Raw genomic sequence first — 16,050 nt, 5'->3', positions numbered from 1 at the left:
ATACATTTCTGATGCTTAAAAAAGAAAAATAAATAAAAATAAAGTGAAGGCTGCGAATATTGTCCAAATAAAAAACCACCTAGGCCTCACGCATCAGTTTCTGATACAGTTGGAGAGTTACTCTGGGAGTTGGTGATGGACAGGGAGGCCTGGCATGCTGTGATTCATGGGGTCACAAAGAGTCGGACATGACTGAGCGACTGAACTGAACTGAACTGAAAGATGAAGGGCTGGACTTCCTTATTCAAAAACTCATACAATTTATCTCAGTTCTTATGTATATGATAAGAACTTCCTCTTGAGCCAGGAAACTTTGCAAGTATGAAATCATCTGAAAGGAGCGGTAAAGAAGGAAGTAACTAACCTACGTGAAGAGTGAAAAGAGGAACAAGTTCTAAACCAAAGCGGGTTTGAAACAGAACCAAAAGAACAAAAGAAAGCTTGGCATACAAATCTCAAGGTAAGTGAGAACCTGCTTCAAGGTATTTGGGGAATGAAAACTATAAAGTAATAGTTCATTTGAAATAATCATGGCGTTTTATCTTATCAGACAGAGTGTGTGTAGCATTAGGTGGCCAGATGTTGAAAACCCAGTTTACAACCTGTGAGGTTAGTGCTTCCTCACTGGTGGAGAGCCTCACAAGTACAAGGGTATGCTTAGTTGTTGCCTTCTTTTCAAATAGAAGGGCAGTATCTGACTAAAATTTCAGAAGTTTGTCAACAATTTGTGATTTTAAGACAAATGAATAATGGTTGGGTATACCTGTTGGAATTGTTTTCCAAAACTGAAAGCCCTCTTTCAAATTGGGCAAAGTGAAACTTAAAAGTTACCTTTGAAGGACTCTTATTTAACATATGGCTCCAATTCTAGTAGATCTTTGTTTCCGTCTTACAGGGCTTTTCCTAATATTTTGAAAAAAGGGAACAGATACATTTATTTTCCTGTAAGATGTCTCCTTGTCTTTATCTCAGTAAACACGTCTTTGATAAACAGTTTTAATTTTGGGAACGTACTTAAATGTCTGCTCTCCACAGAATGACATAGATGGTTAAAAGTAAATTCTCCTCTTGGAAATCCAGAGAGTGATATATTACCTTATCCTCAGAGGGCTTTAGGTAAGCCTTCTTGCTTCTGTTGCAATCATGGCACTTTTTAAAAAGCTGATTAGTTTCAATCAATATTTGAAATTTAGTTCAAATATGCTGGCAAACATTTACTTAAATGAGTTATTATTTATACCATAAAATGTATTACATATGGTCAGTTCTCAGCTGTTGCAGAAAGGAAGTGGGATCCTAATGACCGAAGTCCCTTGCCAAACCTTGAACACGAAGCAATGTGTCTGGCCTTAGAAAGGAGGGAACCTACAAAAGTTCCAAAGAGATTAAAAGATGTTGCAGTCCAGGATGTCTGTCCCTATAGTTTTATCAAAGAAATTTTATAAATCAGCTGCATCTCATATTTAATTTAGTATTTTATGTGAAATGCCAGATTGAAAATTTGCACATTTGATGTATTCTAACCTTGAACAAGTTTAGAAATGTTCACTGTTGTACGTGAGTACTCACTGAGAGCAGGGCACAATTTCAGGGTTTCTTTCTTTCTTGTCTGTCACTACTGTTTTTATCCTAATGCAGGTTGCTGTATTCATTTGCAAGTATTTAACAAACCAGCTATTCTGTGTCTAATACTGCTGCTGGTAATATAAAGATAAATAAGATACGATTCCAAACCCCAAGAACCTCAGAGCTAATCATCTATAAAAATTTAGTTATGGATGTGCTTGACAGACATTTATAGAAGCCTGGGTAGGGATAATATTTAGGGGAAAATTTTAATTGAATCCAGATTTAATCACTTCTTAGTCATTAAAGAAGTTACTTAACTTAATCATCTTGTTTCTCATGTATAAAATAAGGATAACAGTAGTATCTACTTCCCATGACAGTTGTGAATGGTAGGGTTAAATGAGATAATCCATGTAACAGTGTTTAAAAGCTGACCCCAAGTAACTAAATGCTACTGATGGACTTTCAGTAGATGATGATCATCATCTCATAAGCACTGTGAAATTGAATGACTATAGTTATCAATGCTATAGTATCTATTTGAAAGTTGCTAAAAGAGTAGATCATTAAGGTTCTCATCATAAGAAAAAAAAATGTTTAACTGAGCTGATGGATGTTAACTAAATTTAGTGTGGTAAATAGTTCACAGTACATGCAAATATCATATCATCATATTGTATACCTTAAACTGATACTGTGTGGTATATCAATTATATATCTCAATAAAACTGGAAGAAAACAACAATGATGAAAACAATGTTGGATGTAAGTATATCTGTGTCTAGTCTAAAAACATACAGCAGTAATGTTTTGTTAATAAAATCGTAGTAGAACATTCAGAGTAGTTGAATACTTCCAGTTTCTCTCCCCTCTGCCATTTTAAAGCATCAACAGGTAAAACTATAAAATTATCTTAATTAAATGAAAGTTATTTGCTGGAAGTTGTGATTAGACTAGTGATAGGAAGACTCTCAAATTCTATTTTAAATATTTTGGTTATAGGTATTTTGTTTTTACATCAAAGGACTCTTTTCTTCTTTTAAGTACACACTGTACCCTTTACAAGACACGTCTTGCATTTTAAACTATCAGCTTAAACAGATGTTTAGATTTGGAGTCCTATGTTTATTTAATCATTTATTCAATAAATATTGACTGAGTGTCTTTTCTGTGCTAGGTGTTATACATATTCTCTAGGAATATACAGAGGAAAAGACCTGATCCCTCTCTACCATATAACCAGATAAGAAGACACAATTTCGTGTAATTTAAGTTGTCATGCTATAATAGAGAAAGTGAAAGTGAAAGTCGCTCGGTCGCATCCGACTCTTTGCGACCCCATGGACTATAGAATTCTCCAGACCAGAATACTGGAGTGGGTAGCCTTTCCCTTCTCCAGGGGACCTTCCCAACCCAGGGATTGAACCCAGGTCTCCCACATTGCAGGTGGATTCTTTACCAGCTGAGCCACAAGGGAAGCCCCATTAATAGAGAGCTGACTCTTTAATATGGGGACACAAAGTAAGGTGTGATTAAGAAGCAGACATGGTCTCTGACCACTAGAAAGAGGGGCGAGGCTTCACAGAGGAGGTGATAGGGGGTAGAAATGATTGTCCATCTGTACTCTCGTCCCTTTCCTCCCGTTGTGTTTGACGCATTATCTTTCTCTTGAAGATGATTAGCCTTGTTGTCAAAAACCACGTTGAAATCTAAGTGATAAAACCACTCAGACTTCAGCAGACATGTTATTTTAACTCTCCCACCCCCTCACACCAGTGAGGACTGTATTCTATGTTAAAGTAAAAACTCACTGAATCCAACAGCTAGTACTGCCTTCTATATTAAAGCAAAAACCCAGTGCTGCAACTAGTACTATATTCTATCTTGAAGGAAGAGTTCCCTAAATGCTAATGCTTAATGTAGTGGTAGAAATTGGCAGATTTTTTTTTATTGTGCTATGTATTAAATATGCAATTAAAATGTTTTTAATTTATAGCAGGCACCTGGATGGCAGATCATTCAACCTTCCCTTTCTTGAGTTTTCTACTCTGTTATTATTTTCCACTCATTTGTGCTTCATTTTGTGATTCATTGATAGCAAAGGAAGCGGAGTTGGATAAAATCCCTTCTGACACAGTGCAACTATACAATAACAATTGTGTAATCATCAGATACAACGAGAGCCAGCTTCCAAAATCAAGGTTACTCAATCTCTCCTCTGACACCAAGAATTTGCCACATAATGTCCTTTCATATCTGAAACAGAAATGTCAAAACGAGCTTCCGAAATTACTTTCAAACCGTACTTTACGAGAAAGTACAGTGGCTTGTACCTGTGAATTCATTAAGGGCTTCACCGTAGTAACAAACAACATTGTTTGTGCAGAGATGCTGGAAATCTGTGGAAATACTTCAGTGGCCGTGTCTATAGGAATTTCCCTTCTTTTACTGTTGGTGATCTGTGGAATCGGGTGTGTTTGGCATTGGAAACACCAGAATACCGTGCAATTTACCTTACCAAAGTTTTTGCAAAGGAGGAGAAGCAGGAGAAAAGACTATACTAAAACATCCTCCTTGGGTCCCCAGTTTATCAGCCCAAAGCATAAAATCTCAGTTCAAACTCAAGACCGCCACTCTTCTGGGAAGGACACTAACATCCATAACAACTATGAAAATGTGAAAGTGCATCCTCCCAAAGCTAAAGGAGAAACGGACAAGGAACTGTATGAAAATACTTGGCAGACCAATCCCGAGGAGCATATCTACGGAAACGAGATATCACCGTGTGACTATTATAACTTTGAGAAGCCTGGTACTTCTGAAGCCCCTCCAGAGGAAGACATATATATTCTTCCAGATTCATATTAATTTTGCAAAATGTGTGTTTAGTTATTGGAGGGGAAGTATTCGCTGAGACTTTATTGTACTGATACCATCAAGCTCTTCTGTTGAAACTTGATGATCTCCTTTATTGCCACCCTTCTGAATCCTGTGTATACCACTGTGCATTAATTCTAGATATCCTCGCCACCCTTCTTGGCCTGGATTAATTCTGAATTATGTTTCGTTGATTCTTCCTTCTGAGCATTACTTGCTATCTTTTTCTTCTTTTTCTATCTGGACCACTTATCTGGCTCAGGATTGCCACCGTCTGCTCACTAGTCTTTCTGGCTTCAGTTCCTATATACTGAGTGATGCCGCATAACTGCAGAATCCTTGAGACGCCGCCAGATTCATCTTCAGAAAACATTCACAGTGGCCACATCACTCCTCTGCATAAAACCTCTTACTGTCTCCTCTTTGCAAAAGACATACTACTCAAAATTCTAGCTCCAGAATTGTACACAGTTCAAATTTACTTTTCCAGTGACATATTAATCTCTCACTTCTCTGTGTTCATCAGAAGCCTCTCAAAACCTGCCAAACCCACCTCTCCTCCTCAGCTTTCCTTGTCTGCCCCCTCTTAAGCCTGCCTTGGACCATAACTTCTTCCATCCGAGTCTTTGAATCATTCCAAACCCATGTATACCGTCTTTCTTTTCCTGGTGTCCTCTAGATTTTGCTGCCTGTTCAGTTCTTTGGGCATTTAAACATATGAGTGTTTGCAATGGCATTTTATTATTTAGTGTCATATGAGAATGTCCTAACCATACTAAATAGTAAGGAACTGCCTCATATTCATATTTTAGCCCCAATGTCTATAGACTGCCATATGAGGCACTCAATATTGTTCAGTTGGCAAGAATTGAACTGTACTCTTTGCTAAGTACTTTTGAAAACAATCTAATAAATCCATCCATCCAAGGAATATTTATTGAGTACCTTCTATTTACTTCTTACTGTGCTGTACACAGGGACGGGGTAGAACAGTGAAAAGAAAGACATGGGTCCTGAGCACACACTGCCTAGCATGAAAGAAAAGACAATCTACAACTACTATGCTCTTTATTAAGCTATGATACTTCTTAAACCCACCGTTGGATATGCTGCTCTAAATTGCTCAGGCTGGAACTCTGCAAACTACCTTTTTTCTTTGCCAGGTGTATCCACATTAGGATCTCTCAACAGGGGAAGGCTGGTAGGCAATAAACAGGAAGCAAAGGGGGCCTGCCCCTTCTCGTTCTCCCTGTTGTCCTGAGAGGTACTATTTTCGTTTAATTTACTCCAGCATCACTGGTGGTTTGCAGTTTCCAGTTTCTTCCAGCACTCCTTAGAAGCAACTTCTTTGCACCTTGTCAGAGAGGCCAGCACCAGCCAAGTAGCACCCTTTCCTTAGTATCTGAGAACCAGCTCCTCCAGCCCTCCTCCAAGCTCCCGAGGGACCAGCAGGAAACAAACGGCACCTACAGCTCCGGGTCCCAGTCCTCCTTCAAGTTTCTGATAATCCCCAGTCTTAGGTATGGTGGCTATTTGCTGCATTTACTATCTCTCTGGTACCTCAATGGCCTCTTTCTGTCTTTTCAGCCTATCAATACTTTTTTTATTTTAATTAATGCTATATATCCAGTTCTCCATTTTAAAACAAACTGGTATGGTTTCTGGTTCCCAAAGTGGACCCTGAGTGATACAACTAAAAATGATACAGTAGGTGTTTTGAAGGAAAAAAGCTTTCTGTGTTTGAGAACAATGGCATTCAGTAGGGAAAAGGATTCGGATTTTAATCAGATTACCTAAGGAGGCCTGTCTAAAGGGATACTTAGGCTGAGACCTGAGGGCGAAAGGGCTGTAGATGTGGTGTGACAGGGAGTCTCTCTGTCCTGCTAGGATCCTGGGCAGCAGGCTGGAATGAGCAAGGGGGTTGATCCAGAACAGCTCGATGGTATTACGGAAGGGGACGAGTCTTACCATCAAAGTGACCAGCCACAGATGGGTACCAGAGAAGCTGTTTTTAAGAGTTTGGTCTGAACAGTAAACAGTAGGTAATAAAGCAAGGTTTTTCAGCCAGCTAAGCAAGGGCCTGTTTTCTGTGGAGATCAATAGTGGGTTGAAGTATATCACTGCTCTATTATTACCGTTATGATGAAGTGTAAGTCGGGCCCAAGTGAAGTGTTGCAAGTTGCAAGCTGAGCGCAAGGTCAGGGAGCCAGGTGCCGTGGTTGGCAGATGCTGGCCGTGAGGTCCTACAGAGACGGCCTACCAGTCCCAGGGTGTGAACTTGCCGCATTTCGTAATAAAGCCGCAGTCATTATATTTGATGCTGCTGTGTATTCTGCCCCCCAGCAAAGTCACCCTCAGTTTATTTGATGCTATTGTGCATTCTTCCCCCACCCCCAACATCCTTCCTCCTTCCCTCTTGTGGTACTTGTGGTTACTTTTGCTAATAATATAACTCAGGTGCAAACTGCTGCTTGTCAATTTGACTTAGACTAACTTTGTTTTCTGTCTCTTGAGGACGATTTTCACTTTTTAGATTTTAAGAAGGCAGAGACAGATTGTTAGAAAGAATGCAGATCGGAGAAAGAAATTTGAAAGGGGAGGTGGGGAAGAAGGAAGAGGAGGAGAAGTGAGTCAGGAGGGAATGAGAGAAGGAGAGAGAGAAGCAGGAATAGGAAATAGGAGAGGGGACGGAGAATGGAAAATATGGTAAAAAGAGAACTTGAATGATGATTTCCTTGACTTCCTCTGTCATCCTCCCCCAAGCCCTCACCCCCACACCCCACACAAGAATTCCTAGTAAGGTAAGTAGATGTGAAAAAAAGGAAGCAGCAGTCTGCCTTTACTGCCTTTCTAACCTCGTTGAATGTAGGTAACACCTGGCTACTAGGAAACAGCCTGGTGGGCTTCCCTGGCGGCTCAATGGTAAAGAATCTGCCTGCAGGGGAGCCAGGTTTGATCCCTGGGTCAGGAAGATCGCCTGGAGAAGAAAATGGTAGCCCACTCCAGTATTCTTGTCGCGGAAATCTCATGGACAGAGGAGCCTGACAGGCTACAGTCCATGGGGTCGACAAAGAGTCAGACGTGACTGAGTGAACAACAGACACACTGGTGATTGCACACACCCTTGGTGTGGAAGTGTGCTTATGTGGTCACTGGCCTTCTTGCCAGTCCTCTAAACTTAGGGGAGGACTGAATTTAGGGACATTACTTTCTCAGCTCAGAATGCTGTACCTTAAGCTATTCACACTGTGAACTCCCCACTTCATTTAACTCTGATCAAAAGATGCCTACTCAGAGCTGACCCCCCAATCTGAAATGGCCCCCCTACCATGGATTTCAGACCCTTTAACTTTAGTTGCCTTATAGCACTTAGCACTGCCTGTCAAGTGTTTATGTGTGTGCTTATAATCTGTTCCCTTTACCTAGAATGGAAGCTTTGTGAGGGCAGAAACATTTTCTGTCTTACTCTCTGCTTGGTCATTAGTACTTGCCTATAGGATGTACTCAATCATGCTTGCTAACCAAATCATTAGGATGTTTTCTTGAAGACTAACGTTTTTAGTGACATTGCTGAAATACTTTGGAAAATAACAAAATGGGGACACATAAATATTATTTTGAACATCACGAATAGTCAATGATATACTAAGCCAGATTTTAATATAAATTCAGTGCCATGAGACTTCTTTGCCATTTCAGTACAGGTGAGCTTGGTCCCTGTGATGGCAGCTATCTGGGCCAGGTGGTGCCACCCAGGTAGAAGGGGTAGAGCAGAGGGGCCCTTAAGCCAGTGGGGAGACTGGACTTTGGGCTCTGTGGAGGAAAGGGAAAAGAAGGGACAGATGACCCTCTTTCCACATTTTTGACTGCTGTTCTCAGCCTCAGTAACCAGCTGGCGTTTTACAATTCGAGGAGTGGTAAGTCAGTCACCCCCTTTTAGGGCTTCCATTGTGTTATCCCTTGCAGCATGTTCCCTGTCTCCCCTTCTAAGTTCTTTTGCAAGTTCCTTTCCTGTTGGATGCCCATGCGGGACAGTGATTCCCCACAAGGCTTTCCTTTCCTCCCCATTCCTTCTCACACTCCTTCCCCAGATGACCTAGACATTTTTGCCTGAACTCTCCTGCCCCAATGTCCTTTGGAAGCATTTGATTCACATAGCTCACCATCTAATGCTTATTTCAGATATCTGAAATTTAACGTGGGTCAAGCTGATGGCGAGGGGTCAAGCTTTGGGTGTCAGAAATAGAAATGGAATTAATGATCAAATAAGAGAAGGCTCAGAGATACAGGTACAGTATCCATTGCACAGGTTGCTTGCTAATAATTTCAAAAGTTGGCAGTTCAGAATGCCCAGTGTCAAAAACATCAGCCTCAAAATATCATGGTGTCAGTATACCATGTACTGAGCAGCTGCCTCTTGAATATCAGTGCCTGGCTCAAACAAACAAAGTTTGTCCCTGTGATTCCCCCATCACTAAACTCAGGTGGTGTCACGTTTAGAAAACAGTATGTCTTTCCTGTTCTTCCCCTGACTGCTGAGTGAGGAGCTCCGAAATGTAACACTGTGTTATAGTAGCAAAACAGGGTCCAGGGCTTGCAAGGCATCAGGCTAGCAGAATTGTCTGATGGCTGTAGGTGTATGGCTCAGTGCTAAGGTGCTTCAGTTGTGTCCGATTCTTTGGGATCCCATGGACGGTGGCCCACCGGCTCCTCTGTCCATGGGATTCTTCAGGAAAGAACACTGGAGTGGATTGCCAAGCCCTCCTCCAGGGGATCTTCCCAACCCAGGGATCAAACCCACGTCCCTTTTAAGTCTCCTACATTGGCAGGCAGGTTCTTTACCCCTAGTGCCACCTTGGGAAAGAGCTGCTTACTTAATTTACTTTAGCATTTTTGGTTATTATTTTTAAGTGTTTTTAGGATAACTGCATTGAGCTGGACCTAAAAAGCAGTGGTCAAGGGACTAAATCATGAAAAAAAAAAAAAGAAACCACATATCACAGACCAGGGATTTTAAAATTTGTCAACTTTGAATGAATGGCTATCTACTGATATCCCTGTGAAGGATAGGAAAACTGCAAATATATCTTGAATAAGAGCATCTTCTGGTAGATTCTTGCAGTTGGATAGACAGGAAGTTGCAGAACACCAAAGTCATGACATTTCTAACAAAATACTTTATTGACCTTGTAGGATAAAGTGATTTCAGTCATGTAACAAGTATTTGTGAAGTGCCTGTGGTGTAGCAAACACTGAAAGAGCCCTGGAAATTCAGCAGTGGGGTTGGTGGATGGAGGTTATAGAGATAGACCCTGCCTCTGCATTTGGTGAGCTCACACAGTTTTAAGGAGTTCTGATATTTCTACAGGTTATAAGAATGTATTGAGATATAGTATGATAGGGAAGCACATGGTGTAATGGAAGACTCAGCAGACTTGGGGGTTAAGAAAGCTTTCCTATGGAAAGTGACTCCTAAACTGAGACCTGGAGGACAATTACGAGATAACCAGGCAAGGAAGCTGAGGGAATGAGGCTCCAAAAACAGGAGATAGCATGTGTAAGGCCCCAGAGTACAGGAGGTGTTCAAGAAGTAAAAGAACATAAATACCCCTGAAGTGTAGTCTGTTAGAGGAGAAGGGCAGGAGCAAGGCGATACCTATAAGCAAAGGTCAGCTGATGCCAGGCTTTGTAAGACAAGCTGAGGAATTTGGACTTTATCCTAACAATACTGATGTCAGAATAGGGTCTTAGGCCATGATTTCAGAATAGGGTCTTAGAGGGCAGAAATGACTTTGATTTTTATTCCCCCAAAAACCATAGAGTATTACAAATATATAATCTCCTATCTGCAACAGAATATGGGAAGCGAGATTCTGAGGTTCAGGATATAGGACCTGATTCTAACAAGCATGTGTCCGTGTGCTTTTATAAAATAACCTGTGCTCGCCAGTGTTTTATTAAGGCTCCCAAAGCTTTTAATTTAAATTCAGCTCCTGTAGCTTTGCATTTTGAGATTCTCCCAACAGAGATGGGAATTAAGCAAATGAGAGAAGCCCAAACAAAAGGAAGCACAGAAGATGGTAAATTGCCAGATGCAATCGGGGCTGATGAAGGTGTGACTGCAGCGACTGACCTCTGCTGTTGCCATGGAAACAAGAGCTCTGTGGTCCTGGAGTGCTTTTCCCTTTTGAAGGACAGATTGGCTTTAGTGAAGAGTTAAGACTGAAAATTATGGAAGTTGGATCACCCACTGCCACATGTATCCTAATTTTTTGTTGATCACAGAGGCAACAGCTAGCAGGGTCTGAGGTGAGCTCCCCAGAAGCCCAGATGCTATCAAAGGCATAAGGTTGAAGCTTGATGAAAAGCAGAGTTTAGCTGTTGCCTCAGGCCCTCTTCCCCAGCTCCACTCCATGCGAGACTGACCTATTAACAGTGATACTGAGAATTTAGGAGGAAGAATATAATTAACTAGGCTTTATCTATTAACGTGATATTTTAAAACATCAGATTAGGAGATTGGAGACTCGTCAAGTAAATACATAGAAATGTACATTTTATTTTCCTTCTTAGGTGTTTCTGACTAGACTAGACTGTAGTCCAGGTTATATTCCTAGTAATGGAGTGGCTTCTAGGCACCAAACACCATGATAAGGCTGTGTGTGAATTCTTTCTTAGTTCAAAACAATTCTATTGCATTAGTACTATTGTTATCTCCATTTTACTGATAAGATTGAGACTTCAAGAAGTTAAATCTGACCAGAGATCATAGTCAATAAAAAAAAAAAAAAGGAGGCAGGATTTGAACCTAGTCATTCTGATGAGAGATTTGCTCAGGTTACTTTGTCACTGTATTATTAGTTAATGATATCTTCCATCTTAAAATTGTGGAATTTCAGACCTAGAAAATAGCTTGGAGATTATCTAGACTGACTTCCTCATCTTGCAGATGAAAACAATGAGTCCCAGAAAGTTTATTTGACTTCCCTAGAGTAACACTGATCCATGACTAGCCAGGATCAGAACTCAAGACTTTTCAACATATTTTGCTGCCTTTCTTATTGACTGAAACTAGAAAGGTTTCACTTGTTTCATTTCTTAATCCAAGTCTTCTTCATAGCATCCTTTTGAGTCTCATTTCCTGAGGCCTTTCTTTTCTCTATTCTGTTTTAGCTGGGCCTTCTCTGCGTCTAGAAATGATGTTGATTTTTCTAAGTGTTAAGCAAAGATAGTCCTAAGAAAGCAGAGTATACAGGTTGCTTAATTCATGTGGCTCTTTTGTGGCCAGAGCTAAGTAATGAAGGCCATCAATCAGGAGAGGAGTGGTGTACGACATGTCCTCTTCTGGTCATTATTTCTTAAAATGTACTCTTCCATCATCTTGTCTCATCTGGCAGAATTTGTCTAGGCTATATACAGTTTTAACTCAATTATCTGATAAGAGAGACACATGACCAACAGAAGAGGTGCATTCAGGGTGAGTGGAAGGGGGAGGAAGTGGGGAGACATCTGTGACAACTGCATTGCTAGAAGAGGGTGAGAGAGCACATCTGAAGGAACAGCTAATGACAAAGTAAATGTCCTATCTGGGCTGGCGGCAAGGGCCTAGGAGCTATTTTCGGTCTGTTTGTTCCAGAAGATCAAGGAGAATATTGTGAAATTCCTGAGCAAGGAAAAACTTGATGTTACATTTAAGGGAGAATCTCCTCCACTTAAAAGCAAAAGATAGGAAAGCAAGAGCAAAGCCATAATTACTTTTGAGTTTGTGAGATCAGCGAATTAAATCTTAAAGCAAAAGTTTGGAAGAGGACTAGAAAAGCACACGGGAGGTGGGACGTTTACAAAAAGGAGGAATGAAAAGGTGCACAAAAAAGGGATCCTTGAGAGATGTATCTAATATCCTTGATGGTAATCAAAAGAGAAAGTTCTGTCTAACGTTGAAAACTAGACATCTACAAGGGCTAGACGGGGACATATAGTCAGGAATTAGGCCACTTAAAGGCAGTGTCAGCCAAGACTCATACATGCAGCAAGTGAAAGGGCTGCCTGCGTGTCTTAATTTTTCAGGTCCTCTGCAGAACAAACAATAATCAAATAAATGTGTCCCTTAACTCTAAGTCAAGATGTAGTTCTTTGCTTCTGCTATTTCTAATGCATCACACAGATCTGTAGAAATTATTTAATTTTACTATTTTGTAAAAGTCCTTTCTAATGACGTATTTTTTAGTCCAAGGATATAGTAGTAAAGGAAAGCAGAGAGGAAGTGGGACCCTTGTCATTTAAGAATGATTTTCATTTCCTCTTTTAATTAGCTGTGTTGCTTAATATAACAGTACCTTCTCATCCACATGTGTTGAAAAAGCTGTGAGACTCAATTTACCATGCATCTCCTTGATTGCAGTTAGAAAAAAAAAAGCTGTAGTAAAGAGTGTATATTTTTAACATGTGGAGAACATGTTAAACATTTTGCCCTTTTTCCAAAGCTCAGGTTAAATTCCAGATCACATACAAAGTCTTCTTTACTTCCAGCAGTCCAAAATTATCTACCTGTGATGACTTTCTTCTTCTATCTACCCATCCATCCATCCACCCATCTATCCATTACCCATCCAAGAAATAGTTATTGAGGGTCATTAGCTGTTAGGCATTGTAATAAGTACTCAATGGTGAATAAAAATAGTGCTAACAGCCTAGATGAAATACCAAAAAAAAAAAAAAAAATCCTTTACAAACAAGAGCATAATTCTAATTACATAACTTATATAAATGCTATGAAGGAAAGAAACATGGTGATATTGAAGCTTTTAATAGAAAAATTTGATTTATTTAAGCAGTCAGAGCAGGCACCTTACACTGGAATACTAAAGTATTAATTATATAAGCAGAATTCACCTAGATAGAAAAAGGGAATTAATGACTGCCTTTCTGCAAAAGAGGCCCATTATTGTAGAACATTATCATTGCATTGGCTTGTTTGTATAAAAGAAAGGGCAAAATCTCCAGTTTCTCTGAAGGGCTTGTGGTTAAAATGCTATTAAAAATAATTAGGAAGAAACACAAAATAATAGTTGAGAAAATTTCATACAGATTAGCTTTCTACACCGGTCTGGCATGAACTAATTTCTAGGCAGTGTAATAGAGTGGAAAAAATAAACACTAACACATATGCTACTGCTGCTGCTGCTAAGTCACTTGTGGCCGACTCTTCGCAACCCGATGGACTGCAGCCTACCAGGCTCCTCCGTCCATGGGATTTTCCAGGGAAGGGTACTGGAGTGGGGTGCCATTGCCTTCTCTGACTAACACATGTACTAAACCCATATTAGCACCACAGTTCTAGTAAATATTAGCTATGTGGCTTTGCAAAAGTTATTTATCCACTCTGAGTCAAAAAAACATCCACAGCTAACAAGTGGTACTAATAAGAATCCTATGATATTATTGTGAAAACTCAATCATATGTGAAAATGCCTCAGATGTTAAGATTATTCAATTCCTGAGATGCATATAAAACATTAATTTGCTGTATTACTTGTCTCAGTTATATGACCTATATATTGTCGTTAGACTTTTCACCATTAAGGAGTACCTTTGATGATTTTCTTCTTCAGAGACTTTGTGCTTTGACGTATTTTTATCAATAAAATAAATTTCATTTCTTATATAGTCATTCATTTTGAAAAGTTCAGCAATCATGCACTTGTTAACTATCACTCAGAATTTTTGATCAGCATGATTGCAGTTGAATTCATATATTTAAAAAAACTTCTTGTGCTATTTCCACTTTTTAAATTCAAAATAGTTACCCTTATGTGAACAGTGAGGCAACTCTTTTCCAATTCCTTTCCAGGAAAATAAGGACAAGATTGATAAACCAAGGGCAAGGCTGAGGGAGGCTGGACTGGAGATGTATGAGATCTGTGCTCCTCCCACTAGCTCTAAGGGTGGATGCAGTAGAACGATAACTAAATTCCCAATTTCAGTATGTGTCAATTAAAAATTGTATTGATTCTACTGTGAAGTCATTGACTCACATGCTTTGGTATAATTTCATTGTCACAGTGAGCTCTCATCTTTAGAAAGTTGTTACAATTATTTTGATGAGTTCAAAGTGTATTAAGAGTTGCTGAGTCCATTACATGGCTTAAGAGTAAACAACAACAAATACTTTGAATTCTCTAACTAGTCTGAACTCTTGAGCAGTTCAGAAATCATTTCAAGCTTCCAGGAGCTACCCCAAGGCTTAAGGTGTGTGATCAGAGTTAGCGCCAATAACATCTATCCTGTATATTAGCAGCTCAACTTGCTTAGAACCTGTGTATTCCAGAGGCTGCTAAGATTCTGTTTTCTTCTTCAGCACTAGCTGATTGTTGTAATCAGTGAAACAGTTATCCAGTTTCTGGAGGGATCGTTAGGAAATACTTTCATTCAGCTGAGACATAAATGATTGTCCTTACTGGCAAAGCACTGTTAGGATCTAAACAATAACCGTAGGGCACCCTTTTAGAGAAGATTCTTGAAACCTAGAGCAGTCCTCAGGTCCAAGGCAACCAGGGCTTGGCACAGAAAGTCCCCTTTTGTAGCCAGCAATCCAGAAAGAAAAAGCTTACATTTTTGACTTCCAACTAACATTGGGAAGTTTGGTTGCAGTTCAAGTGTGACTTCTTCCAGAGCCCCGTGTGGGTGACTGTGAAGTTCAAGAGGGAGGAAAATTGGAAGGACGTGGCCTAGGGGATTCCCAGTGCTTCGTGGAATCTGCCTTGGGGAAAACAGTGTCGGTAACTGGGCTCAGAAGGACGAGCTCTCCTGTAGTCTCTGGCTGATCCGTGTTGATCCGGGCAGAGACAGAGCTGCAGGTCTGGTGTCTGCTGCCCAGTTTGTTCAGAGAGCTTCCGCAGATCTTCGTAAGCTCTTAACTGTCATTTAGCCAGACTCTTCTTTCTACCTTACAAGCAGTACGGAGTTAGAGAAGGCTGGTTTCCAAGAGCCAAGGACACCGATCTGATGTAGGGTCCTCTGGCCTGCTTTCCTTATTTCTGTAACCTAGTACTACTTCTTCCTCCTGTGCTTGTTTAAACCTACAGGCTCCACCCCGCCGGGGAACAAATGGGTCTGGTTTGCAATAAGCACCTTGCAGTGGTTCGGATCAGCTGGCTCTTCGTCTTAGTCCGTATGGACTCTGGCCTGGCAGTGGGAGGCTCGCCTGGCGGGGGTGGGGGCTGGCAGCGGGCAGGGCCTCTGCAGAACGCCTCCTGTGTTTACACAGCTGCATCGGGCAATGCCATTTGTCCCACCATGAACTCTCCGTGGAAGATTTCACATGTGGAAAGCCAGCGATCAGGCAGCACCGAGCTGTTTAAGTGGGTGGGTTGGGGGAGGACCATGTTCATTACTGTTGTTCTTTTTTTTACACTAAGAAACGTCAAAGAAAGCTGTGGGAAAGAACCACCCCACTGAGAAAAGGATAAGCAGAGAGGGTTGTAACAGAAAGCATTAGAGCTACTTGGAGCACAGACTCTTGGGGTTTGTCTCCCCACTTAGAGCACAAACACTGATTTTTTTCCCCAAAGCCAACTGTCAGGAAAGGGCAGAAGCTGTTATGAG

At 40.6% G+C, this 16,050-nt stretch overlaps 1 protein-coding gene across 2 annotated transcripts; it reads left to right on the top strand.

Annotated features, from left to right (window-relative positions):
* Positions 1-303: 303 nt before the first annotated feature.
* GAPT (GRB2 binding adaptor protein, transmembrane) lies at positions 304-5,379 on the top strand. Of its 2 annotated transcripts, none has more exons than XM_043489218.1 (2): positions 304-460; positions 3,668-5,379. In XM_043489218.1, the coding sequence occupies exon 2, from the start codon at positions 3,958-3,960 to the stop codon at positions 4,435-4,437; it is 480 nt and encodes a 159-aa protein (XP_043345153.1). In that variant the 5' UTR covers positions 304-460; positions 3,668-3,957; the 3' UTR covers positions 4,438-5,379. The 2 variants fall into 2 exon arrangements, with proteins under 2 accessions (XP_043345153.1, XP_043345152.1); XM_043489217.1 differs by having other exon boundaries at positions 3,566-5,379.
* The last annotated feature ends 10,671 nt before the right edge of the window (positions 5,380-16,050 follow it).

Source organism: Cervus canadensis, chromosome 16 (genome assembly GCF_019320065.1).
Source record: "Cervus canadensis isolate Bull #8, Minnesota chromosome 16, ASM1932006v1, whole genome shotgun sequence".
NCBI classification, from domain to species: domain Eukaryota; kingdom Metazoa; phylum Chordata; class Mammalia; order Artiodactyla; family Cervidae; genus Cervus; species Cervus canadensis.
The sequence above is the reverse complement of the archived record's forward strand: the minus strand, read 5'-3'. Positions and strand labels throughout refer to the sequence as shown.